General features: G+C 51.7%; 1 protein-coding gene across 1 annotated transcript in view; it reads left to right on the top strand.

The window, feature by feature from the left end:
• Muc4 (mucin 4, cell surface associated) overlaps positions 1 to 27,199 on the top strand; it is a 46,040-nt gene that overhangs the window by 13,425 nt on the left and 5,416 nt on the right. Inside the window, exons 2-21 of the mRNA XM_013513367.1 lie at positions 7,519 to 9,822; positions 10,149 to 10,283; positions 11,594 to 11,727; positions 12,675 to 12,839; positions 13,547 to 13,702; positions 14,909 to 15,039; positions 16,090 to 16,178; positions 17,640 to 17,813; positions 17,969 to 18,103; positions 18,704 to 18,823; positions 19,121 to 19,329; positions 19,545 to 19,635; positions 20,026 to 20,193; positions 20,505 to 20,606; positions 20,886 to 21,107; positions 23,192 to 23,329; positions 24,793 to 24,977; positions 25,927 to 26,086; positions 26,536 to 26,739; positions 27,122 to 27,195. Coding sequence (XP_013368821.1) covers positions 7,519 to 9,822; positions 10,149 to 10,283; positions 11,594 to 11,727; positions 12,675 to 12,839; positions 13,547 to 13,702; positions 14,909 to 15,039; positions 16,090 to 16,178; positions 17,640 to 17,813; positions 17,969 to 18,103; positions 18,704 to 18,823; positions 19,121 to 19,329; positions 19,545 to 19,635; positions 20,026 to 20,193; positions 20,505 to 20,606; positions 20,886 to 21,107; positions 23,192 to 23,329; positions 24,793 to 24,977; positions 25,927 to 26,086; positions 26,536 to 26,739; positions 27,122 to 27,195 — 5,096 coding nt within the window. The remainder of the gene's footprint in view (positions 1 to 7,518; positions 9,823 to 10,148; positions 10,284 to 11,593; positions 11,728 to 12,674; positions 12,840 to 13,546; positions 13,703 to 14,908; positions 15,040 to 16,089; positions 16,179 to 17,639; positions 17,814 to 17,968; positions 18,104 to 18,703; positions 18,824 to 19,120; positions 19,330 to 19,544; positions 19,636 to 20,025; positions 20,194 to 20,504; positions 20,607 to 20,885; positions 21,108 to 23,191; positions 23,330 to 24,792; positions 24,978 to 25,926; positions 26,087 to 26,535; positions 26,740 to 27,121; positions 27,196 to 27,199) is intronic.

Raw genomic sequence — 27,199 nt, 5'->3', positions numbered from 1 at the left:
AAAAAAAGAAAGAAAGAAAGAAAAAATTTACAAGATGGGAAGAGCAGAACACTCAGGATCTGGAGCTGTCCTTACTGGTTGGGGAGGTAACTGCAGGACAGGCTTTGTGTTGCCCTCCTGTCCACACGGACCTGGGAACTTAACCTGTGGGTTCTGACTCGAGGAATGGCTCTGTTAGAAAGGGGCCTCCCAAGCTCAGTGAGGGGAGTTTCATGCAGGACCCTAGTTCTTTCTTTTGGGTTGAGCTCACCCTGTTGCCCAGAGCCAGCTCTTCCAGGTCTCCCAAAAGGGAAGGGATAGACCTGTAGCCCAACAACTGCAAGACTGGACTCTTCTGGGCCCTGTTTACAAACACTATAACACAAGGAAATGCTCATGCCATCAGTAAAGTTAAAATTATATACATCCGGTACCTTAAACTGGATGTGTATTTCAAAGCAAAGGAGAAGTTTTAGAAGGAAGAGTAACAGTGTAGTTGTTGGATGGTGAGATTACGGACTTTTGGTCTTTCCCAAAGGGTACACAGTGAGTTTGTCTTTAATGTAATTCAGTTGAAGTTGTAAAATTTGTACCTAAACATGAAGCACATCTTCTGTTAAACTTGTTTTTAAGTGCTTTACATTTTTTTGCCACTGTCATAAGCACATTTTTAAAAATATTTTCTTTCACCAATATACAGGAATGCAGTTATTTTTACAATTTTGAGCGTGTATGTAGAACTTTGCTTATAAAATTGAGAGGCTTTTTTGGGTTTTGTTGGTGCTGGGGATCAAACCAGGGCCTCATGCATGCTAGGCAAGCACTCTACCACTGAGCCACACCCCCAGTCCTGAGATGCTTTCTTATGTAAATGATTATATTATCTGAAAATAATCATAAGTTTGATTTTTCCTTTCCATACAAAAATGAAATTATTTGTACCCTTACATTTCTTATTTATTTTTCTTGTCTTATTGCATTGGCTAGGACTTCCAACCTCATGTTGAATAGAAGCAATGAGTACTGAGATCTTGGGCTTTTTCTTGACTTTTTTTTTGAGAGACAGTCTTGCTATGTAGTTCAGGCTGGCCTTGAACTCACTATGTATACAAAGCTGGCCTCAAACCCATAGTGATATTCCTGTATCAGCCTCCTGAGTGCTGGTGTTAAGGCATGTGCCAACTAGCTCTCTTTTTCTTTATTTTAAGGGAAATTTTATAAATGCTTTACCTTTACATATTGTATTTATCATGGGCTTTTTATTGATATTATTAATGAGTGAGTTAACTTCTCTTTTCATTTGCTAAAACTTTTAACAAGAATTACTCTTGACTTTTATTAAATATTTTTCCTCTATCTCTAGATGATCATATTTGCTCTCCATCCTGTTTATATAATGATTTACATTAATTTTTATTAATTAAGTTTTATATTAATTTTATATACCTGTTTTCAACTCAGCTTGATCAAAGGTACTTTTTTAAAAAAAATCCAATATTTCTGGGTGTGGTGGCATACACCTATAATCCCAGCACTCAGGAGGCTGAGGCAAGAGGATTGCTGTAAATTCTAGGCTGGTCAGAGTTACATATTGAGTTCATGGGCAGCTTGAACTGTGTAATGAGACCCTGTCTAAACGCCCCCGAAAGAAAATCCAGTGCTGGGGGCTGAGCACTGTAGCACAGTGGTAAATTACTTGCCAGCAAGGTTATATTCCCCAGCACCACTCACACACAGAGATACACATTCATATGCACATATATTGTTTTTCTGTTGCTGGAACAAAAAATTGACACAACTTAAAGGAGGGCAAGTTTGTTTGTTTCATGGTTTCGGCGGGTTCAGTTCATGGTTGGTTCCAAAGCAGAAATAGCGTGGCAACTGAGCGTGGCAAAGCAAAGCTGCTCACCTGATGGCAGTCAGAAAGCAGAGCAGAGCGGTACCAGAAAGGAAGGAGCAAAAGACTAGATATAGTCCCTGAGGCCACGCTCCCAGGATCCATGCAGACACACCTAGAAGTGTTCTTTCCTGATCCCCTAGGCGGCTCCCTAGCCAATCAAGTTGACAGTTAAGTTTAGCCATCACACACACACACACACACACACACACACACACACACACACACATCCTATTTGATTTACCTTGCTGATTTTTTTTTTTTTCCAGTACTAGGGATTGAACCCAGATCCCTTGCATTGAGCCACATCCCTAACCTTTTTGCATTTCATTGGGAGCAGGCTCTCTATAAGTCACTAAATTGCCCAGTGTAGGTTTGAACTTGGGATCCTCCTGTTTCAGCCTCCTAGAATGCCGGGGTTACAGGTCTGTGCCACCATACTTAGCCCAATATTTTGTTTAAGATATTTCTGTCTACATTATTACTGAGATTTATTAATCTGTAGTTTTCCTTTCTTATACTGTCTTTGGTTTGGGTATTAAAACTATATCAACCATATAAAATTGATTATAGGGTGTTTCTCTTTTTCAAACCCTGAAAGGGTTTATATGAAATTGAAATCAAGTAGCTAGACATGGTGGTGCATGCCCATAATCCTAGTACTTGGGGGTTGAGGCAGCAGGATCACTGTGAGTTCAAGGCCACCATGAACTAAATAGCAAGACCCTGCCTCCAAAATTATTGAAATCAGCCAGGACTGGTGGTATATACCTGTAATCCCAGCACTCAGGAGGCTGAGGTAGGAGTATCGCTGTGAGGTCAAGGTCAGCCTGGGCTATGCAGAGAGTTCAAGACCAGCGTGAACTACATAGTGAGACCTTGTCTCAAAAAAATTGAAATAATTTATTCCTTGATTGCCTGATGAGAATTACCTATAACATTATTCTGGCCTATGTTTTGGTGGATGGGTAGGCATTCTGTCTGTCTCTGTCTCTGTCTCTGTCTCTCTCTCTCTCTCTGTCTCTCTGTCTATCTCTCTCTCTCTCTCTCCCTCTCTCCCTCTCTCATTTTTATTTTTTTAGGTTGGTGCTGGTAGAAGTTGAGCCAGTCTGTGACATGTTAAACATGCTCTCTGCTATTTAGCTACCTCTCCTGGCCCTTGGATTCTTTTTTTTTTTTTTTAGTTTTTTTGATACAGGGTCTCGGTATGTAGTTCAGTACCAGTTCAGGCTGGTCTTGAACTCACTATGTAGCCCAGGTTGACCTCAAACTTGTGGCAATCCTGCCTCAGCCTCTCAGGTGCTAGAATTACAGGCATGTTCCATCACTCCTGGTCTCCCTAGATTATTTTTAAAGTGCTGAAAATTTAAAATAGTTTATATGAAAATTTTCTGTTAATCTCAATCCGTATTTGATCAGTTATATTTTAAGGAAATTGTCAAATTCAGCTAAATTATACCCCTTCTTTCATTCCTAATAACCTTTTCCTTTCCTTTTCTTATTCCTCCTCCTTTCTTCTTCCCTCCTTCTCTCCCTCCATCTTCCTTCCTTTCTTTTCCTCTTGACCTTGCCAGGAGGTTGTCCATTTTGTCTTTGCAGAAACAAACTTCTGGCATCATTAATTGTACTTTTCATTGTTCCCATATTAAGTTCCATTCTATCACTTTTCTTTTTCTTCTATCATTTTTCTATCCATTCTGCTTTCTTTTCCACCCTTCTTCCTGATTTTTCCACTCTACTTTTTCCACTAGAGCTTCCGGTTTTACACAGGGAAACTCAATTCAGTATCCCGATGCAAGATCACGGTCTCTTTCTCTTCCAGTTCTTAAACCCAAAGCCACAGAGCTCAGAAACAGCAAACCCATGAGTGCACTGACTCATGTCTTTGTTTCCAACTTCTCTCCTCCTCTGTATTTCCCTTCTTTCTCTGACCTCAGCTCTGCATGGGAAAAGGGCTCTTGCACATTGTCTGGCTTTGGAGGTTTTGTGGTTAAAGACTTAGCTCTTCTGTCATGCTGTTGAAATAGACCCATGCCAATTTATTTTAAAAATTTTTTTAGAAAAATGGACTATGCTATTATAAAACTTTTGCTGCCAATATTGATTTTAATGGAGATGATGCGGGCTCTAAAATGACATTGACTGCTGAGACTCTCCAAGTTCAGAAAGTTCAGTTCAGCTTAGAAGTAGCTTCTGCCTGTAGACAAAAAGGCTGACGATGAACCAACCCTCTTCACTATGCTCTTAGGACATGAACTAAGGGCAACAATAATTGCATGGGGAAGGTTTTTAAAATCTAAGCCTTATTCTGAGACACCGAATTTGGCAGTTTCATCAAGCAGTATGCAGGCAGAGTTCCGAGTCCTAGAAATAAATGGATTCTGAATAAAGGAAGTTCTCTGTTCAGACTGAGTCAAGCTCGTAGGGCATCAACGACCTCAGAGCCAGGTCAGCCCACGCCCCTGTCTACACGCCTTTAGACATTATGTCCCCAGGGCTTGTTGCTATTGATTAAGTCCACAGGCTTTCCCGCTAGTCATTTCCTCTTTAATAAATCAGAGCTGATTCATACAGAGTTTCATTCACTTGAAGGTTCACATGACTCTCTTCTAAGACAAAGTCATGGGACCATGATCAACCCGAGGAGCTGTGTTGGAACCTGACTCTCCCTGGGAGTTCACCTCCTTGTGAACGTGTGGGGTGCGCCTGTATTCTCAGCACTGTGGGAGGCTGAAGCAGGAGGATCAAAAGTTAAAGCTCAGGCCAGGCAACTTAGCCAGACCCTGTCTCAAAATAAAAATAAAAAATAAAAAGGACAGGGGCTGTAGCTCAATACAAAGGCCCCCCATTCAATCCTCAGTACCACAAAAAACAAAGCCTAAACAAAGAACACTAGTGTTTGAGAACAGCTAGGGAGCTAATGAAAGCCAAATAAGTTAGAGCAAGTTCCTAAGGGAAAAAAGACTTCAGATTTGTTAGTTTCTTCTTGATTTAGAAGACTCAGAGATCAAAGCTCAGAAGGCTGGTTCACAACTAGTGTGAGTGCCATCAAATATTTTGAAAAATTAAACTGGCATTTAAACAATTCTGAAATACATTTTTTAAAATTAACATTTAAAAATTTCGACATTAAATTAGTATTATGTTAGGCTGTAGCCCGGACTAGAGCACGCATCCTTGCTACTTAGGGTTTTGCCAGACTGAGACAAATGTTAAAAATGAAAAAAAGTGAGTATAAATTTAATTTACTTAAAAATAAACCTCTGCAGTGGTCTTCTGTTGTTAAGCACAGTCCAGAAACTGTAATGTTTCATCCTAAAAATGCACAACCCAGGTTCAAACCGCTTGTGTTTAGTATATGGTTAAAATATTCTATTTCATTATTAGCTATTGTTAAGCTCTGATGTGTCTAATATACAAATTAAACGTCATCATAGGTGTGTATGTATAGGAAAACCTAGTGTCTGTAACCTTCGCTATTATGACAGCCTTCAGTATCCACTGGGGTGCTGGCATGTATCCCCTAGGATGAGGGCCACCAAGAGTTCACACAGCTTGTGGCAAGGGCACTGTCTCCCCACAGCCCCACCGTAGAGTTGACAAGGGTCCAGTCATCGTTGCAATTTAATCTTGCCTTTATCCTTGCAAGGAACACAGATAGGAGTCAGAAAAGTCATACTCCTTGTATTCCTCAGGTGGGAGGCGCTTTCTTTGTCGGACGCTTGCCACATTTTTTGAAATTTGAAAGAGTCATGAGACTATGTCTAGGTGTTGCTTTCTTCTCATAAAATTTTAAAGGTACTCTGGGAGTCTCCTTCCTTTGCAGACCTACTTCATCCTTCAGTTCTGGAAAGTTTTCTTCAGTCACTTCCATGATTACTGTTTCAGCTTCATTTGCTTTGTCCTCTGTTTCGGGTATTCTTACTACATGTAGATTCTGACTCTGGGACAGGCCCTCTCTATATCTCTCCTTTTCTTATTTTAATTTCTTTGATTTTTTTTCCTCTGCATCCTGTGAGAATTTCTCTTGCTTTCTATTTACTTCAGGGATTTTATTTTGTAACCAACCCTTCTTATGTGCTTCCTTTAAATGGAAGGCCACACTGTCTTGCATATGGTTGCACCACCTGCATTATAATTAAGCCCACGTGGGTACTGAACTCTCTTATAAGATGGTCAGTACTTTCTTAGGAGATCGCTGTATAGTACATCAGTATTAAAGGAGCCATTTTCTCAATGACTCAGCTCTGTTCTTCTCTTCAGAACTGTGGTCTTTCAACCTTTTCAATGGCTCTTTGCGATGGGGTCCAAAAACTTGGTTTTCCCAAGCACCAAAACTGAAGAACAACCAAAGTGGCTCCATTACACCTTTTTATTTTAGACAAGATCTTGTTGTACTGCCCAGCCTGGCCTCAGTGACAGAGGAAGGGTTGTGGGCAGCAGGAACCAACTGGTGGCAGACACTGTGGCAATGACAGTGCCTGGGGAAACCAACACGAAATGAGGGGCTGTGCCAGCGCTGGCGAATCTGCGGTGCATGTGCCACAGCAGGCTTTGTCATCACTGAAGGTTCTAGAAGGTTCACCATCACTGGACTACGCAGCTGAACAGAAGGCAGGAGACCCTCCTCACCCCATTCCCAAAAAGGCCTCCGGATGTCCCCAGGAAGAAAGAGCGTCGCCTTCACTGGAGTCCCCCTAAATTCTCCCACATCACCGGTTCTCACTCAACTACTTTTGACAGAATAAAGGAAGCTGCTTAGCAGGTGCCAAAGCACCGTGTTCAGACCGGGAGAGCGTTCACACACACGCACGAGTCATGGCAAGGCGGGGACACAATCTGAGAAATAGCCCGTGTGGCAGTAAAATCATAGTGCAAACATCAGAGTGCACAGGCCAATGAAGAGCTCCACGCCCTCCGCGCGCGGGACAGTCTCCTGGGCCACGGTTGACAGCAGCGCCCCTTATGCGGCACGCGATGGCCCACACGCACCTTGTTCTGCTGTCTCTGCTATCCAAACGGTGTCCTGCTGCTGGCCAGTTCCCAAGTCATCTCAGACGGCTCCTTGAGGGATGAGTGAGGGCAGAGGATCGTGGAGTTTTTCCTGGGGGAGAGACTTTAGGGATAGGATGAAAAGGTGAGAAGAAAAACTGAAAGGACGAAGGATGAGAACAGGAGAAGAAAAGCGGACTAAGAAAGAGAAAGCAGGGTACTCACCTCCTCGCTAGTGTTTGAAAAATATGTGTATAGGACACGGGGTGATTGACATGCTTTGATCAGCTGATCTGTGTGTGCATTTGAGGTAAGAGTGTTGTGGGACAGAAGGATGCAGATCTGGGCTTCCAGGCTTCCCACAGGGAAGCGGGGGGCTGCTGTCACTCCCTGTCACCATCTCAACGTGAGAGTGGAAGCAGAACGTAGGCACAGCTGTGTGTCAGTAGGGGTGTGCCCGTGTTGCAGATCCCTGGCTGTGCTTAATGCCTGAGACCTGGTAATACCTGGCCTGCCCACAGCCATTCTAGGAAAGAGAATTCTAGGAAAATGATGTGGGGTGCTACATGTGCAAAATACTTGTGTCATGCCTCTGCTCCCGCTGAACTAAGCTCTCTGATCTCACAAAGCCCTGTGTCTTCTGTTTAAAGGAAATAACGCATCAGCAACATCACCTTCTCTGTCATCCCAAGGATACACGACACAGGGAGGAAACACATTGCCACTCTCCAGTGTCAGCAGCAGACCTCCAGCGACATCAGAGGCCCTCAATGGGATAAGCTTCAGAGGTTCTCTTCCAAGAAGCACAGGGGATGCGTCCCCATCTGCAACCGGAAGTCTCACTCCAGTCATCTCAGTGACAACTGCATCAAAGGGACCATCAACAGCACCGCCATTCAGCACCTCATCTCGGGACACACCTCCCTCTCCTCGGGACTACCAGGCTAGGAGTGTGGAGACCACCAGAGAGTCTCAAACCAGCAGCCTTGCAGGGGTGAGCACATCAGTCCCTCCATCCTCCCCAGGTGGAAATGCCCTGACGGAGACGGCCTCTCAAGAGGCGTCCTCTCCACCGCAAGCCACCACCTCACCTCCTTCCAATGTCAGCGGCACACCCTCAGTGACACCAGCAGTGGTTACCAGGACGAACTCCGCTCCAGATCCTCCACTCTACTCCACTCCTCCGCTCCAGGGCAAATCCCTGCTTACAACAGGAAGCGTCACTCCAGTCACCGCAGGGGTCTCAGTGACAGCTGCATCAGGACAATCAAGAGCACCACTGTCCAGCAACTTTCCTCAGCGTCAACAGAGTCAAAGCATGGAGGCCACCCAGGAATGTCCAGTATGCACCTGCACATCGGTGACTATGACAGCTCGTTCGTCCTCCCCAGGCGGGAACAGTCTGGCAGTGACACTTTCTCGGGAGCCATCTTCCTCTTCAGGTGCATCAGCCCTCTCCAGCGTCAGCAGCAGCACACCCGCAGTGACATCAGCGGTGGTCACCACGACAGCCTCCGCAGACTCTGCTCCCGGAAACACGAGGGACACACTCCTACCTGAACCCACAAGTCTTGTGGCCATCACCTCAGGGCTCTCAATAACAGCTGCGCCAGCGGGACTGTCAACAACAGTGTCTTCCGGCACTTCTGCTCAGGACACAGCCTCTTTTCCTCCCAGCCCACAGACTCCGAGTAGGGGCGTCTCTGTAGAAGCGCACGCCGTCAAACCCTCAGGCACAACTCCCACTTCCTCATCCCCAGCAGCGGGCACAGGCAGTCCCGGAAGTGCTCTCCCAGACCCGTCTACCTCCACCCGCAGCTTCTCCTCTACTCCCTTCACTGATAGCCAAACAGCTCAATCTCTAGCTGAACTGTCCGCTGCCACCAGTCGTGACAGTACCCAAGAGACGACAGTAAAGTCTGTTTTCGTCCACAGCACCTCTTCCCCCACCATGTCTGATGTCTCAAATACAGGCAGAGCCACTGACCTAACTGACCTATCAACCCCAACCTCTCTCATCAGCTCTTCTCAGGAAACATCAGCCATTTCCAAGATGGCGCAGACCCAAAGTACAGGAACCACCAGAGGATCTGAAACCACCAGTTTGGTCTCGCTGGTGATGGACACCATCTCAACAGCCACAGTCCCACCTACGTCCACTCCAAGTGGGCACATGTCTCTGCTAACTGATGCCCACATCCTGCCACCTTCAGACACCACTAAAACCTTTCTTCCAACCCCAGTCAGTGGTAGCCATGGGACTCAGACAAGAGCACCAACTTTGTCACCCTTGAGAACTGATGGGCCACGTGTGGTGAGTCCCACTGCACACAGTGATGTTGCTTCTCATTCTCCTTCCTTAGGTTGGTCCGCAAGTGGAGATGTTCTGACACTAAGCTCAAGCTCAGTGGTCCATGAGAACCAGACTGCCGGGGTCTCTCATTCTGAAGGTTCTGACAAGACCGTGCCAAACACCACACTGTCCTCACTGGGCATCTCAACCACACCCACCCATGAGTATCCTAAAACCGTTCAGACCACACCATCTACCACCAACCCCAGGACAAGTTCAGTGTATATGGGTCCCACAAACAGTCATGGTGGTCCAGTTGGCTCTACGTTGGCTTTATCATTTTCACCTACAAACTACTCTTCAAGCAAGAGCACTCTGGGAACTTCCTCACCATCTAAGCATCCTACTCTACAGCCATCCACAGATGTTTCTTCCTCTGGTTCTGCTTCTGCTGCTAAGGTGGACACAGACCAGACCACGCCAAGTTTCCACACTTCAATCAGTAATTCTTCATTTTCTCAGCCATCCCTTGCTCCTGCAGGAAGTTCCATGTGGAGCACCGCCACCCGCCTCGCAGCTCACACCTCTCCCCTGTCTGTTACCAGCCCTTCCTCGCCATCCACACCATCCTCAGGCTCCCCGGAGAAGGCCGAAACCTCAGGTAGGAGAGGAACCCAGTGTCTCCACCTATAGTGGCCCTGGCCTCCAGTCACCCTAGAGGAGTGCCTGACCACTCCGTGAGGAAGCCTTGCTGGCCAGGGCTGAGGTCAGGTTCACAGAGGTTAAAGTGAGGCGGGTGCGGCATGACAAGTCCCCCACCCCCTTGGCCCCAGCAGAGACCAGCTTACGTGGGAGTGGGTTGGGCATGACCAGCAGACCATCAAGAAGGCTTTGAGCTGTCTCTTCTAGCTCCCAGTGTCTTTCAGTCTCTGACTGCTGTTCGCTGTCTGTCTGAGCCATTCCTGTCTTCTCTCTCTGTGTGTCCAGGAGTGACCACGACCCCCCAGAGCACAGTGGCCTCTCCACTCCCCACAGTCCCCCGAACCCTCCCAACCTCCACTGCCAGCACACTCATGGGCTTGTACTCCACACCCTCCTCGGGTCCTGTCAAGCCAGAACCAGGTGAGTGTCGCCCTGCAGGTGGGAGCCCTCCCCTGCAGATGCAGAAGCTGTGATGGTGGTGCCTGGACTGGATTTGCCGAGAGGGTCCTTGTGTGTGGTTGGGGGAAGCAGTTCTCTGGGTACCTCCACTGCTCTACCTGGCCACTGCAAATCCAGCTGCTCCCCATATTCCTTTCTGAGGAGTGTAACAATCCCAGCCTGCTTGTGTAGTCTCTGCTCCCTCAGATCAGAAGGGCCTTAGGGGGCAGTGGAAGGGCACTTTTGGGTTCTAAAGAGGGCTTTGTGCATGGCATTGGGCGAGGAGCTGGAGGTAGGGAAATGACCCTGGTGCCATTTGTCAGGGGACTGATTGGTTGTCCTGTGGATGCAAGGCCAGGGCACTAGGTGCACACAATGGAAAGCCCCTGAAAAGAGAGGAAATAGGTTCAAGGTTTCCTGGCAAGAGTGAAGAGGAGCTGGGGGAGGGGGAGCCCCCGAGGAAGCAGGAGGGTTTGAGGAGCTGGAGCAAGGCATGCAAGTGAGAACCGAGTCCTAACATTGCAATGGAAGAAGAGCCCTAAAGAATTTGGGGTTGCTAGAGGTTAGGTGAAGAGTAGTGAGAAGGTTGGTGTGTGCAAGAATCCTGCAAGGGGAACTAGAGAGGACATAGATTTGTACTGTGCGAATAGCACTATAGTGCCTGATGTGGACCAATTAGCAGGGATGCTACTGCAAAAGCTCTAAGTGAGCTCTGTAGGGACCGCCGCAGTATTCCAAGCAAGACCAGAAGAGGGCGCCAATGGGTCTGTGGCTACCGATAAGGACAAAGGCCCACTTGAGAAATTTAGAATGAGATTTCTCATAGTGGAGCCCAAGTACCTCTGGGGGAAAGTCCTAGAGCAAATTCTATGGGGAGGATGTCTTCAAGTTTATCTAGAGAAACACCATCTTAGGAAACAATTTCCATTCCATGAAAAGGTCTTTTAAAAATGACTCTTCCCAGAATCAAAGGTTTGCTTTTAATCCTTGAAAAGAATTATGGCTACTAACACAGAGGCAGGATCATGTGTTGGTATTCGGACTGCAGAACTTGTTTTTCTCCAGTCTTGGGAATGGCAAGAGGACCAGTTGAGGGAGAAACTGAGGAGATGGGTTAGAGCCCTGTGGAAAGGCAGAGAGATGGGGCCTTCCAGTGAGGGTGTCCTGGAACCCCTTGAGGAACAGAGGACAGGCATGAGGAACAATGGTGGGGAAGCCCAGTGGGGCCTCCCTTGAGCCTGAAAGCAGGCCAAGGCCCACATGGACTTCATGCTCTTTCCCTCCTGGCCCAGGTGTCTCCCTCTTCCCATACGGGACAAGCGAAGGAGACCAGCGCTTTGTGGAGAGGACTGTGGACTTTACCTCACAGCTCTTCAGGATCAAGATTGGCTTTCCTCTTGGCTCCTCTCTGTGGGACTCCTTCTATGTGAGTCTCCAACTGCAGCCCAAGTGGCAGGACCCATGGCCTGTGCTCCCAGGGCCCTGCTTCTGTGTCCAACTTGGAGACAGCCAGGAGGGACAGAGAATGGGCGCCATCTTTGATAGGCCGCCATCTTTATTGTCAGGGGTCTAGCTGAGGAAAAGAGGGAGCAAGATTCTCTTCTTGTGTGGACAAAAATGTCCTTACCTAAGTAAAAAGAGATCAGGGGCCCTTGAGCTCACTGCTGTTTTCACAATGCCTTTTAATTTATTTTTATTTTATTATTTTTATCTATATATGAATAAGAAGCTATACTTGGGAAACATGACTTGATGCCGTTTCTGTTTTCTAGGATTACTTCCTTGTTCTCTGGACCATGAGTCCCACAATAGACTTGGAACACTGTGGTCTCTGTGTCCCTCAGGGAGGGGACTTAGCAGAACACACAGTGAGAGGGCAACACCACAGTGTTGGGACCGAGGATGTCAATTCTTTCAGCCCGATTTGTTGGGTCACAAGCTTCAAGAGGAGGCTGAGGGGCTTTACCCCTCTGTGAAAGGCTGGGCCACAGCCAGAGTCCTACCACTGAGGCAGGACATAGCTGGTGTCTCAGAATTGAGGAACAGGGGCTGAGGATTTAGCTCAGCAGCATAGCGCCTGCCTGGCAAGCGCGACATCATGAGTTCGATTTCTGGTACCGAAAAAAAACAAAAGAATTAACAAAAAAAACTATTGAGGAACATCCTCAGGAGGAAGAGTATGCGTTAGGTCACTGTGTGAAAGGTTCCCCCAGAAGAAAGGACATAGATGGGGTGATCTTGCAGGCATTGTTGACATCTCTGACTTTCGCCTCAGAGAGGTCCTTGGGGATGTCACTTCAGGGGGGCTGGCCCAAGGCTGGGACATCTCACCTCCTCCCTCCCTGAATACTAACCAAGAACCCTGGTGCTCAGTTCACAGACAATGGCCAGATCTTCTTCCCGGAGTCAGACAACCATATCTTGGCCTACCCCAACCCACCCCCGGGAGGGTTCACCGGACAGCACACGGTGGCCACTGTGGCTCCATTCTGGGATAATGCCGATTTCTCCAGCCATGGTGGGACCATCTTTTACCAGGTGGGCCTTCAAAGCCCGAGTACCCAGCAGCCTGCCAGAGGAGACCACGGGCTGTAAGGAATAACCCAGGGTGTCCCCGCTGTCCCAGCCTGAGCTCTGCGGGCAGGGACCGGAGCTGAAACATGGCAGCTGGCAGGAGGAATGTCTACGCCATACCTTGACCATGTGAAGACCTGAGGTGGCAGGGATGGGGACTAGAAATTCAGCCTTAGGTTTTAAATTAAGGCTGTAGAGGGTCCATGCTGTCTGTGCTCCTGGACTGGTTCTAATCCCAGTCAGTGGATGCAGGAAATGAAGGCCACTGCCGCAGATGTGTTTGTACCACAGCCACAAGCAAGGTACCCCGCAGGCTCTGAGGATAGAGGGACACGTACCTGTCCTCAAGGAGCCACCAGGTGACATAGGGAGACAACAGTAGTCACGCTGGCCATGCCGTCAGACCTGCTTGGAGCTAAGAGATGCAAGAGTTTAAGTTCACAGGACTTGGATTTGCAGGCTGAGAGATCCCCCCTCCCCACCAATTCCACCACACTGGGTTTCCCTGCAGCCTGAGTTTGCACGGACTTTAAGGTCAGAAGAGGCCTAAGACAGGGAAGGGTGGTGGCATGAGGGCACTAAAGTGAGCAGGTTCCCAAAGAGAAAGTGGGGATCCCTCAGAGTTGAGAAGGACCCTTATTTCCTTGCTCTTATCTGCCTTCCTTTTCTAGGAATATGAGACACTCTACAATGAATACAACCGACTAGTCCGGCAGGTGGAGACTATGATTAAAAAGTTCACAAGTTCCCAGAACTACAGAGCCAAATGGACCCTAAAGGTCACGTGGGTCAATGTCTCTGCCTATCCTGCCCTGCAGGCCTCTGGGGTGAGTGTACCACGGACAGCTCCCCGCACACAGTCTGGAAGTAAGACAGGGCAGGATACTAGCTATTGGTGGCTACTCTGCTAGAATCCTCCCTGACTCCAGGAAAGCCGCTAGTCACGGCAGTCCCCATGGTGACCCATTTTGCTGAGCATGCGCAGTGGCCCTGGCCGGCCTCAGCCCTCTATCTACCTACCTGACCACACAGCAGGCTGGTAAACCAGGGACAGGAAATGGCTTTTGTGGTGCAGTGTCTGTCTACTGGCGATTTCATATGGCTTGTACTAGTCGGCTTTTTGTTACCATAACAAAGTACCTAAAACCAGCTACTTGTGGAAAAGAGAGGTTTACTTAGCCCACAGAAGGGGGAGGTCTAAACACCATGGTGCAGGCTTGGCAAGGACGCATCACGTGAGAATTCCTAATGTCCCCAGTGATCTAAGGACACCCCCAGGTCCCCCCGCTTATATGTTCACCTCTCTCAGCACCACCATGTGGGGACCACACCTGCAGACAAGTAACCCTTGCAGGGGACACAATTACACCATGGCCAGTCCGTAGCTGGGTCTACCTGACGTTATCATCCACCTGTTAGACAGGAGGAAGACAATAGCCACAGAGGTAGAATTTGCTCAAACTTACTCAGCTAGCAAATGACAAAGCCAAGCCTGGGACTGAGGTTTTCCTCACCCTACATGCTGGCTTCTAAACACAGCATCACCACGCAGTCTCCGGAGACTTTGATCAGCCTTCTTACCCACTTTGGACAAGGCACATGCCTTGGGAGCACCCCCAGCTCACTCCTGCAGGTCCCCCACACCCTCTGTGTGGAGAGGAGAACTGGACTCTGTCTTTCGATGTCCCTGACGGAGCTGACAAAGCCTCTCCCAGTGCCGGTGTCTTATTTGATGGCTCCATTCCTAAGCTGTCTATTCAAAACCCTCTTCTAATTGGATTGCAGCCCAGAGCCCTTTATTCCCTCTCCCTGGAAATAGCCGCAAACAAGGCAGATCTAACATGGTAGGTGCTTCAACACCCCAAGCAGGTGCTGCCCTCACCCACTGCAGACCTGCAAGCATTTCCAGCCCATGCCTTTGCTCAGGCTAGACTGGAATAGGTGGCATGTGCGGTGGCAGTGTGGTGGGCCAGGCGGAGACCCCAGATCTCTCATAGGCATCCCCATGTTCCTCCCCCTCTGTCCCGCCCCAGACCAACACCTACCAAGCCATTCTCTCCACGGACGGAAGCAGATCCTATGCCCTGTTTCTGTACCAGAGCACTGGGATGCAGTGGGACGTGGCTCTGCACTCGGGCAACCCTGTCCTCATGGGCTTCTCCAGGTAGGATGGGCACAGTGGGGCGCTCTGAGCAGGTGACGGGGAGGCGCCGTTTGCTGAGCTCACTCCCACCCTGAAACAGCGGGTGACCCCTCCCCGCTGAGCCCACTTCCCATGGAGCCTCTCTTTTTCTGTTGCTAATACCAACATTCGCCCGTCTTCCCCACTCCAGCCCCCGGGCGTTGTAGTAGTTCTGACTTTCTGGTTTCCATTGCTGTTGTTGGCTTCCCAAAAAATTATAGGAATGACAGCCAACATTTATTACACCAAGAACTTCATGTACATTCTTTCACTGATTATCACAAGCAGCCGTGAGGCAGATACTCTTTCTGAGACACAAATAGGTAAGTAACATTCCCAGAAAGTGGGGATCTGAACCCAGATATCTGAGGCTGGGGTCTGCCTCTCTGATTCCTGGGAATTATCCACTAAGTGGGACACTGGCTGCCTGGCTGGTGCCCAAGAAAGAGGAGGGAGGGGGCTGTGGGTGGTTGCAAGTGGGCTCCCGAGTACAGAGGAGCCGCATCTCCACCACGACATTCCCAGACCACAGGCTGGTACCTGGCCATCATCGTAAAGGTCACTTGCCATTTGTTATGGGTAATAGTTACACAGGCTTCTTCTTATACTGAGGTGTGCTCAGGTTGCCCTATATCACTTGCATTTGTGGTCTGGCAGTGCCATTGTATCAAGTCCCCACTTGGTTCTGAGGGGCCTACAAATGTCACTGTGCCGAATCCTCACCATGCTGTGAGGCAGATGCTACTGAAACCCCGCTTTACCCTTCCTTACTCAAAAAGTAAGTAACTTGCCTGGGGTCCCCAAGCTGGAATTAGCAAGTGACTCCATTACTAAGTCCAGGGACCAGCTCTGCGCTGCTGTACCTCCATCCCTAGTTTAAGAAACAGACAGGAAGGAGGCCTGAGCTCTGCTCCACACCCCTGTGCGCTGCCCAAGTGGACCTGCTCGGTTCCTGCAGCCAGCGATGGGACATGGAATTAGGCAGGACCTCTCCACTGACTGACAGGGCCTGAGTCTTTCCTCTGCCCGCAGTGGAGACGGCTACTTTGAGAACAGCCCGCTGATGTCCAGGTCACTGTGGGAGAAGTATCGTCCAGACCAGTTCCTGGATCCCAAATTAGGTAAAAGCACCACCGTGCCACCCTTGCTGCCTCAGTCTTCTCTTGTCCCCCATGCTGTACACTGTGGTAGTCCTAGACAGCAGGTCCTTGACCCACCCCGTCCCAAGGCGCATCCGCATTCAGTCTGAGGCTGAGAGGAGAGCTCAGACTGCCAGCCAGGCTCAGCTAGTTCAGCCCACACCCTTAGTCACAGCACCACCGCCCCCTCCACCAGGGAGCCCAGCAGGTTTCAAGTGGGGGTCCAGATCCCGGAAGGGAGGACAAGAGTCATGGGTGGGGGGACAATACACCAAGTGCCCTGTCCCTGAGCCAATTGCCAGCCCTGATGAGATCTTTAATGGACCCTTCCAAGAGGGAGTCCAGGGGCCTGACATTCAGTCAGTCAGCACTCACAGAGCGCTTGCTGTGTTCTCGACACTGTGCTAACGCTGAGAAAAGTGGAAAAGAAAAAAAAGGAAAAACACCAGTATGTTTGTTCTCAAAGAGCCTGGAGTCTGAAAAAAGAGGTATCCAGAGGTAAACCATGGTGCTGCCTACATGACTTGCCGTGGTATGCAGAACCCTCAAAGGGAAAGAAATCATAGTTTCTAAAACACAGTAGAGCAAAAGATGCCCAGGCACGGGAGCTGGGCCTGTGCGTGCTGGAGAATAAATGTAACTCTGCTGCGCATCAGAAATCTAAACTGAGTCAAGCCATGGTGGTCATGGAGGGGACTGGCCTGTCACCTGAGGACCCTTCCATCAAGATGCATCTGCTTGTGATTGGGGATGCCTCTCCTGCAGGCGTGTGTATGTGTGTTACACACATGTCATCGTGAGCGATGAATATTCTTTTCAAAATCTTAATACACTGTAGTTCTCTTGACCGATTCTACATTCTGTCTTTTGGAGCCATCCTTGACTTCAGGGAATTAAAGGCCTAGAGTCCTCACCCCTTCCGAAGATGGCGCCTGGGCGCATAGGTCGCCTCCTCAGCCTTGTGGGGCTGCAGCATCCCCGGCTTCATGTGCCAACTTCTCGGTGGCCTCCAGGCATCCACCCTGTCCTGTGCTTTGGCCACTGGAGCATCTGTGCTTGGGGAGGGTCTGACGGCATGACCAGTGAGTGGTGGTGTCCCAGGCTGAGATACAAGGTCTGGCAACAAGGAGTTGGTTTGGCGGGGCGGGGGGCTTGTTGGCTTGGACAGAGGGTGGGCGGGAGGTGGGTTGGCCACGCCAAGCTTTGGCTTGCACTGGATCTGGGCAAGGCTTCCCTGCCCAGCTCTGGCCCCAGGGTTTTGCCTAACACCTACCACATGGGGGCTTTGAAGCTCAGGCCCGGGGGCTTGGGGAGGAATCACCCTGGTTTTGAATTGGGCCCCTCTAGGAAGAGCTTCCAGAGAGGCGGGAGTTGTGCAGAATGCATCTGTAGGTTCTGGGGACCCGAAAGCCCTGGCTGAGCTCTGCTCCCCTTTCTTTCCAGGTGTCCGGGGGCTGCAGATCTACAGGCTGCACCGGGAGGAGAAGCCCAACTTCCGCCTGCGGTGCCTGCAGCGGCTGAGCAGCCTGCGGCCCAGCTGGACTCGGAGGCCGATCTTCTGCCCTTGCTCCTGGCAACAGGGAAGATGGGACTTGCGGTTCCAGCCCATCCGCACAGGTGAGCTCTTCAAGCCCACCCACCATCCCCTCTTCCCGGGCCACCTTTCCCAGTCCCTGCTCGCCACCCCAGGGGCACCCCCTGCCCACAACGCCTCTCTACGGTATCCCGCCCCTCCAAGGTGCCCCTGCTGAGCTTGTGTGGCCTCCTTGCAGGCAGGCGGGGTCCCCATGGCCAGCACTTGTGCAGCTTCTCCTCCTGGCGTGGCGGCGTGTGCTGCAGCTACGGGCCCTGGGGGGAGTTCCGGGAAGGCTGGAGTGTGCAGAGCCCGAAGCTGCTCGAGCTGCTCGGTGAGTGAGTCCAAAGAGCTTAGCCCCCGTCTCTCTTTTTCTTTTTTTAGACGGTCTTGCTATGCAGTTCAGGCTGCCCTTGAACTCATGGCGACCCTCCTGGCTTAGCGTCTCGAGGGCTAAGATTACAGGAATGTGCCCCCACGCCTGCCCATGAGTGGGGACATCCTTCCCAGAAAGGGGAGAGGACCTCGTCTGACCCTGTCCCTCTGGACCCACATTAGCAGGCTATTGAGGGGAAGATTTGGAGTTAACTCCCAGTGGGAGACCCTAGAGGGAGCAAGAGCGCACAGAGAGGCAGGGATGGGGGACACAGCCTCCTCCCTACACCTCCTCAGCCTGTCTCCCCGCGCCCTGGCCACATCCTCCGCACTCGGGGCTTGTTCAGCTCCGACCGTGTCCCCACACGTGGTGGGACCCCAAACACCTGCAAGGGAAGCGGCACCTGGCCCGTGGGCAGAGGTTGTTGAGCAGGGCGGGGTGGGAACGGCCTCGTGCCCGATTCCAAAGCCATGCTGCCACCGGTGCGGTCTTGGCCCTCTGGGTCATCGGGCTGCTTCCCCGGCCCCGCAGCCTCCAGCACGCTGTTCCTCTCCACAGACAGGGAACTGGAGACACAGAACTGGTGCTGCCGCTGGAACGACAAGCCCTCCTTCTGTGCCCTGTACCATGCACGGCGGCCCCGTGTCGGCTGCGCTGCCTACAGGCCCCCACGGCCTGGTGAGGGGACAGGGAGACTCGTGGCCTCTGGACATGGAGCTGGGGCCACAGCAGGACCAGGGTCTGGGGGCAAGCTGTGACCACATGGGAAGGGAGAACAGTTGCAGGGCGGGCAGATGGCAAGCAGAGGGAGGCGGGGGGTGGGGGTAGGGACCCACGGATGCAGGGGGCGGGGCTGGTTTCCGTGCCCATGAGCACCTGGTCAGGCTTGAGTCCATCCGCACAGGTGCCCGTCTGGGGGCTGGGGAGCCTCAGCCCTAGCCACAGTCTGCTAATGTGGTACCTGCTCTCCTCCAGCCTGGATGTTTGGGGACCCCCATATCTTCACCTTGGATGGCGCCAACTTCACCTTCAATGGGCTGGGGGACTTCCTGCTGGTCCAGGCCCAGGACGGCAGCTCCTCCTTCCTGCTCCAGGGCCGCACTGCCCAGACCGGCTCCGCCAGCGCCACTAACTTCATTGCCTTTGCCGCTCAATACAAGGCCCACGGCCTGGACCCCATCACAGTGAGCCAGGGGTGCCCAGGATGTCCCTGTACCCTGTGTCCCCAAGACAGCCTCTCAGTGACCTCTGGCCGGACACTGAGGCCCAGGCGGAAGAAGAGGACAAAGAAGGGGAGAGGGAGGGAGCACGCAACCTTCCAAAGGGCCCCTGGAAGCCAAGCCCAGGGCCTCTGCCCCGCCTGGTGACCGGGCTCAGGCCTCCTCCGCTTCCCACCCAGGTCCGGTTTCTCCTCTGGCCCAATGACACGGTCTGCGTTCTGCACAATAACCAGAGTGTGACATTTGAGACCAGCCGGGAAGAGGCCGAAGGTGGGCTGGAAGGAGCGTCTGCCCCCAGGGAGGCAGGGCTCAGCGGGTGCTCAGTGCCCTGGGGGGGGAAGTCAGCGCCTGGGGGTGGCAGCACCGGGCAGAGCAGAGCCGTCACCTGTCTGTCCCTTCTTCGCCTGGGCCTGCGATGCCCCTTGCACACAGGGCGTTACACGCTTCCTCCTTTCATCCCTCCTTACTCCCAGTGCTGGGTCCACCACTCCGGTCTCCCCTCGCCTCAGTCCCCAGGAAGAAACCTCAAGGGTGGCCTGAGGGTTTGGTGTGGGGCCTCCGCACAAGGCACCCTCAGAACACCCCAGCATCCCCTCTCTGCGTCCCGAGACCCAGGGTGATGGTGCAGGCTGCTTCCTCACCTGCCTCCCTGTCTCCCAGGCACAGAAATGTTCTCTGCCCCTGGGGTCCTGCTGGCTCGCAACGGCTCCCTGGTCTCAGCCAGCTTTGACAGCACGGTGACCGTCTCAGTGACTGCCCTCTCCAACATCCTCCACGCCTCAGCCAGCCTCCCGGAGGAGTACTGGGACCACACCGAGGGCCTCCTAGGTGAGGGGCAGGCCCTCGGGCCACCCTCCGCGGGACCTCCCTGCCGGTGCTCAGGGTTTAGGGTACGCGGCCAGCAGGGAAGGGCAGGGGCTGCTTCAGCTGCCTTTAAGGTACTTCCTGTCCCCCGACCCTCTGAGGAGCATTCAGGATGGCTCTAGGGAGCGACTGTACCACCAGCAATACATACAGCCAACCCATCCCCTACATCCCTCCTTCCTTTCTCCTCCTCACTCCCCAGAGCACGAGGCCAGAGCCCAGGGAAGGGACAGCCACCTGCCCAACATGGCTGACTTTCCTGGTCTGTCCCTCAGGGGTCTGGAATGACAACCCAGAAGACGACTTCAGGATGCCCAATGGCTCCTCTGTCCCCCACAGCAGCTCTGAGGAGACGCTTTTCCACTATGGAATGACCTGTGAGTGTGGGCGTGAGGGAGGGGAGAGTTGCCCTGTGTCTCCCTCAGGCCTGTAGGTGAGGCCACCCCGAGTCTGTGCCCTCCTCCCTCCCACCTGCACATCTCTGGTGGGAGGAGAGGACGGGGGCGTGGGTGGCCCTCCCTCACTGAGCAGGACTTCTCAGACTCAGAAGCTGGAAGCCATTCTGTCCCCAGCTCCGTGCTAGAGCCCCACACAGTGAGACTGAGGGGGACACACAGCTGAAGTCTCACAGCTGCCATCCTACCGGTGTGTTCCAGGGGCTCTCAACGGAACAGGACTCCTTGGCACAAGAAGTGACCCGCTGCCTTCCAACTTCACCCCAGTCTTCTTTTCCCAACTGCGGGCAAACAAATCCCTGGCCTCCGGGTGTGATGGGGACGCACAGTGCATCTACGACACGATGGCCACTGGAGACCCCCACACAGGCCTCCACACCAGGGCGCTCTTCAGAGCATACCAGCTGATGAATACCACCCTCAGTAAGTGCTGCCCCCAGAATGTGCCCCTCCCACAATGCCCCACTACCTCCACCTTCTATTCCTTGTGCCCATCACACTCCTGGGCCCCAAACCCGCCCATGATGCCCAGCTCACCCCGCCTTGCAGGGGCCTCCCTGGCCCTATTCAGCCCTTGGCCCCTTTGCCCAGCACTCTGCTCTCTTCTCCCAGCTCCTTCGAGTTCTTCATACACAGGCTTCACTGGCAACTCTGAGCTTTGGCACCCTGCTGCCCTGCTGGCAAGGCCCTGTCTCTGGCAGCTACAGGTGGGGCACCTTCTCTCTTGGCTGCCCTATCTAAAGTTTCACCTTCATCCGCCCTTACTGCTGACCTTCCCTGCCTTGTTTTTTCCTTGTATTTGTAACTGCTAAATGTATTTTGTAATTGTCACAGATATAAGGTATGATCAAAGTATCTGGTGAGTGTTTAAGTTTTTTTTTAAATCTATTACAGTAAAAGACACATTGTCATGAATCCCCCTCAGCATCCTTCCCCTTGCTTCAAACATACTTATCCCATATGTCTTGCCCCTTTCTGAAGCAGTTCTGGAATTTCTCTTTTGTGAGTGTTTGTTTTTCACAGTGTGATCATAAATATGGTAGCTGCAGCTGAATGTCATCCCTCAGAAAGGCAAACTCATCAAAATATAACAGTGTGCCTTCATCTACCTTATTTACTGCATCTGGCACTGTGCATCTTCTGGCTCCTCCCCAGAGTCAAAATGACCAGGAAAGGGAAACATTTTAAACCCATTCAGGATATTGAAGCAGCCACAATAGCAGAACCAAAGAGACTCATGAAAGGGTACTTCCAGAACTGCTTCAGAAAGTGGCAAGAATGACGGGATAAGTACATTCAAAGTGAGGTTTGAGGGGGATTCATGGCAATGTGTCCTTTACTGTGATTTTTATGGTTTTTTTTTTTTTTTTTTTGGTTTGTTTGTTTTTCCAGTACTGGGAATCGAACTCATGGACTTGCGCTTGCCAGGCAGGCGCTGTGCCACTGAGCTAAATCCCCAGCCCCTCTTTACTGTGATTTTAAAAAATCAAATACCATCTACATTTTTTTACATCTGGTCTCTTGTTTCATTACTTATTTGGTGTTGTATGCTAGAATAAGGCCACCTACATTTTAGGTGTTGGTTCACTGATTACAAATGAATGGGTGAAGCAGGGCCCCAAAAACAGACCACGGGGAAGGTCTGACTGCCTCTTATTTCAGACACAGGAAGTGTTGTCATTCCCCCATCAATACTGGGGCTTCCCTAGTCAGTACTGAGGATGATGGCAATGATCTCCGATGACTCATGTCACATAAAAAGAAGACTTGTGACAGAGGAGAGCTGACAACTACTCTGTTTAGTAAAGGAGCACCCTGTCTTAAGTACCTAATGAGAACAAGGTGTTTCACCCTAAAAGAGAACAAAAGGTATTTTAGAGAAAGGAGTTTAAAAGGTAGTTTAAGGGAAGTATACGTTTCACTTGAGCTGACTGCACTGGGGACAGCAGAGCTGGAGTATTGGGGACAGCTTGGGAAACGGCACAGAAAATGTGCTTACATCCTGGGTTACAAGGCTATGGCCCCGCTCCAAGACATGCCACACTCTGTCCACGGAGTTCTCAGCTGACCCGTCAGGACGGCCACATCTGCAGCCTAGACGCAAGGTGCTTTATATATATTTTTTCAGTGCCAGCTCCCACAAGTGTCCATATAGATATCGTCCCCATGGCCTTCGGCCCTTTCTCAAGGGCGGAATATGGTGATCTGAACAATCCGCTTCTCTGATTCACTTTGCGCCAGGCCTAGCATAGCCTCCTGTTCAGGAAAGAACATAAATTGGTGAGAATGGTAGAGCAGGGGGCAGAGAAAGAGAAGCTGAAAATTTAAACAGGTGGCCAGCACGAGGCAGAGCTGCTCTGCACATATCTGAGGACGGGGACACAGGCTGCCTCCGGCTCCCTGAGGGTGGGTCTCAGGCCCGAGGACATCTCGTACAAGTCAGGGAAAGAGAGGACACAGGGCAGGCAGGGGGCAGCCTGCCTCAGATCCTGTCTCCCGTGCTTCAGATCAGTTCCCACCCTCCATTAACGGCAGCCACGTGATCGAAGCCTACAAGGACCAGACCTCCACGTTTCAGTGGACGAGCGATTCTGCGAACATCACCTTCAAGCTCCAAGGGACCAACACCTCCTTCCAGCATTTTGGTAGGAACCTTTGTCTGGGGTGGGAATGGAGTGCGTAGAAAATGGAATCAGAGTCCAGTTGGATGGTTTTGTATCTCTTTCACCTGTACCATTTCTCACTCTTTTCTCCTTTGACTACTCAGGCCCAGCATTTCCTAAGAAAAGTATCAGCAATTCAAACAGGTGCCCTCCACGGGACAGTAACACCAGGCCTTCCACCATGTGGGCAAATACAAGACTGACTCCGGGCACACATCATTGATTCAAATGTCATTTCATCTCTGCCCAATGCGACTGCCTTTAATCATCATTATGCCCTCACAAAATTATTAGAATATTCAGTTGCAACAGTTAAAAATACTTATTTATAACATCTTCATCTCAGTTCAAAATAAGATACTATGTGGGACAAAACTTAAAGAAATACAAAGATCTTCACTTGGTTCCTTTCTCACTGTCTTTGTTTTTTTTTTTTTGGTTTTTCTCCGGTACCGGGAACCGAACTCACGACCTTGCGCTTGCCAGGCAGGCGCTTTTGCCGCTGAGCTAAATCCCCAGCCCCTCTCACTGTCTTTGTGATCAGCCACGTTTGCCTGGCTCAGCCTCTTGCCTGATTTTTTTTGTGCTAAGACCAGGTGAAGCTTGTGGTCTTCTCTTAATAAGGGCATTAGGAACCCTCAGGGTAGCATGTATGGGCTGGGGCAAAGAGACAAAGCACAGGGTGTTGCTTTTCTTCTTTTTCCTGCTCTTTGCTAAACCAAGACCCTCAGGGGTGATCACCTCTCTGCCTCATTATCTTTCTCTGAACCTAGGAAGAGACTGTTTCGTCTTGGTCCGTCTTATCCTATGTGGCATCTGCCCGGGCACAAGACAGTGGCATCGCAAGATGCTCCTCTCCTGAAGCTCGGTGACCTGGAATTTACTGTCAGATCCTTCTAACTTGCTTTAAAAAAATTTTCCTCCTTCCTGGAAAAGCATAACCCAAGTTGATGAGAGACATACAGCAGGGTTTCCCTCTAGGTTGGTGTCTGAAGGAGCTGGTCAAAGGCCCAGGAAAAAAAAGGGGCGGGATCATGAGAAATCAGGGCCAGGGGTAGGACTGCTGTGGGTGAATCCAGTTTGGCTGTGGTGTATGTAGCCTGGGGAAGTTTCAGGAGCATCCGGCCTCCAACCCCAACCTGTCCCCAAGACAAGACACCCCATCATGGCCAGGCCCAGACAGAGAGCTCTGAGCAGGAAACGGGCTTCCTTTCGTGGGGTTCCACCTGCGGGCAGTGAGGAGGGCTGGCACTGCCTCCCTCCCTTAGGACCAGGCATGGTCGCCCCATGATTCCGGCTTTGCTCAAAGGAGACGTCCAATGAGCACTGGGGGTGATCTGGGGGAGGGGACAGCCTAGCAGCAGCCATCCGGGGTTAGATACCAGGCTGCATCAGCCCACAGAGCAGGGGTCTCCCAGCTCCTGACCACCCCCTCTTCCCCACAGAGAACAACGGGACTTTGCTGTGGACCCCAAAGTCGCCAGAACCAGTCACCCTGGAGATTCTAGCTCGAGACCCCCGGACCGGCTTGTTGTCTGTCCTCCAGCCCAAGGTGGTGGCCTGCTTTTGCAATGCAACCAGCCAGTGTCTGTACAGTGAGACCCGCCGGGTGGGCAACTCTTCCCTCGAGGTGAGCAGTGGGGGATTTCTGTGCAAAGCAGAGAGGGTGCAGGAAGGTGGAGGTGAGCAATGGGGCCACAGACTCAAGTATGAAGAAGCAGCACTCTCTGTATTCCAGTGGCTGAGCTGTGTCCCACACCTGTCCTACCAGGCTGGCTGGAAACACCCCCCTCAGCCCTTCCTACAGTGCCCAGCGCAGGGCACCGTGTGGGGCGGGAAAGTCTCTGCACCCTGGCAGGGGTCTGCACCGGCCTCTGCCCCAGCTCTGCCATGACCCCACCTGCCCCACACTGTCTCTTGCTCAGGCCAGGAAGCCATCTCCAGTAGCTATCGGCACCACGTCTGGCTAGAGCAGCACACAGACATGCTCTCTGGGTCTCATCACCATGGCGACGGGAAGATGGGTGCAGATCCCTCTGCGTCAACAACCCAAGCCCCGTTATTTTCTCTTTCACTGCCTCCCCCCAGCTCACAGAAGCATCTCTTTTCCAGTTTTGGGAAAATCCCTTCCATCCAAGTTTAAGCCAAGATGCTTGGCCCACATCCTTGAATCTTGCCCCATCCGTCTTTCTTTCCTCCCTGCCTCCTCCCCCATCTCACTCCACAGGGGTCAGGGACTCTGGGTGGGCAGCAGGATGGTGTGGTGTTAGGCAGGGATTGCAGGCCCCACCTCGCCAAGGTGTTCAGGAGATGCTGGCAGAACTGAGACAAGAGAAGCACGCCTGTCATGCCAGCACTTGGGAGGCTGAGGCAGGAGGATTGCTTTGAATTCCAGGCCAGCCTGGGTGAATATTGAGTTTGAGGCCAGCCTGGACTTCATAACAAAACCATGTTTTAAACCAAACAAAATGAAAAAGAACTAAGGCAAGGACTCAGAGCCTGTGGTTCTCACATCAGAGGAGTCCGTGAAGAGAACTGGAAACCCTTCATGGTTTAGCTTCCTGATCACCCTGTTCCAGGAGGCCAGCTGCCGGTGCAACAGCGACACCTTTGGCCGCCATTGTGAACGCTCCAAGGACCCCTGTGATGAGCCGTGCTTCCCGAAAGTGCAGTGCACCCCTGGGGCTGGCTGCGGGGCCTGCCCCCTGAACATGGCTGGGGACGGGAGGCACTGTGCAGGTAAGCCAGGAGCAGGCCCTGGCAGGAGGGGCTTGGGGCCCGACGACATGGAGAGGACCGAGGACAGCCACAGGCAAACACTTTGCCTCCTCTTCCCCCGAAAGTCTGTGGAACGCTCACTCTAAGAAGCCAGGAGAGGAGAAGGGCTTGGAGGGGGTGGTGGAATCCCAGCACTCAGGAGGCTGAGGAGGGAGGATCACTATGAGTTCAAGGCCAGTCTGAGCTCCAGCCTGAACTACGTAGTGAGAGCCTGTCTCAAAAAACCAAAACCAAAAAACTACTCCACTCCTGCTGAAGTGAACCAGAGCCTACCTGGCAAAGGAAGATGGGTTACAGAGAAATGGGGAGGAGGGTAGTCTGGATTCAGAGCAGCCCACAGGCGGAACACAGGTGGAGCAGGCATGGGGAGAAGAAACCAAGGTGTTCCCTTGGGCCCTCTGTTCTGACAGCTCCAGTGGGACTGCTGACCGCCGCCCCCTCCACAGCCCTCCTCTGTCAGAACCAGTCCTGCCCCACGAATTACTGCTATAACCGCGGCCACTGCTACATATCTCTGGTGCAGGGCTGCCAGCCCGCTTGTACCTGTCCCCCGGCCTTCACAGACGCCCGCTGCTTCCTGGCAGGCAATGCTTTCGTTCCCTCCATCCTCGAAGGTATGAGCAGATGCCCTGCTGTCCCCACACCCACCTGGGCATCCTGGGGAAGCTGGGGAATTGGGGGCCCAAGGCTGAGCTCCTCAGACCCTGAGTTTGTCCCATGTGTTGAGTGAGGGCCGTGGGAGTTCGTGATGGAAGCTGTCACAGTGCAGGCCTGTGCGGCCTGCTGAGGACAGACTGAAGCAGTGGCCTCGCAGGTCTGGGAGATGTGGGGGGATCACAGATGGAGCCCTGGGTTGTGGCCAGAGACCTGGCCACTTCCGGTGTCTCTGGTGACCTCTACCATCGTGGAATGGAGCCGTCCCCAAGCGCAGGCCCAAGGAGCCTCAGGGCTCAGTCTGGGTGTCTGGGGATGACAGACCTGCTCCTCCACCTCCAGAGCTTCCCCTGAGGACCATCCAGCTGTCGCTCCATGAGGAGGAAAGCGCCGAAAAGGAAGATGTGAACGCCTCGGTCA

The sequence above is a fragment of the Chinchilla lanigera genome, unplaced genomic scaffold (genome assembly GCF_000276665.1).
Source record: "Chinchilla lanigera isolate Chin_1 unplaced genomic scaffold, ChiLan1.0 scaffold00019, whole genome shotgun sequence".
In the NCBI taxonomy this organism is placed as follows: domain Eukaryota; kingdom Metazoa; phylum Chordata; class Mammalia; order Rodentia; family Chinchillidae; genus Chinchilla; species Chinchilla lanigera.
The sequence above is the reverse complement of the archived record's forward strand: the minus strand, read 5'-3'. Positions and strand labels throughout refer to the sequence as shown.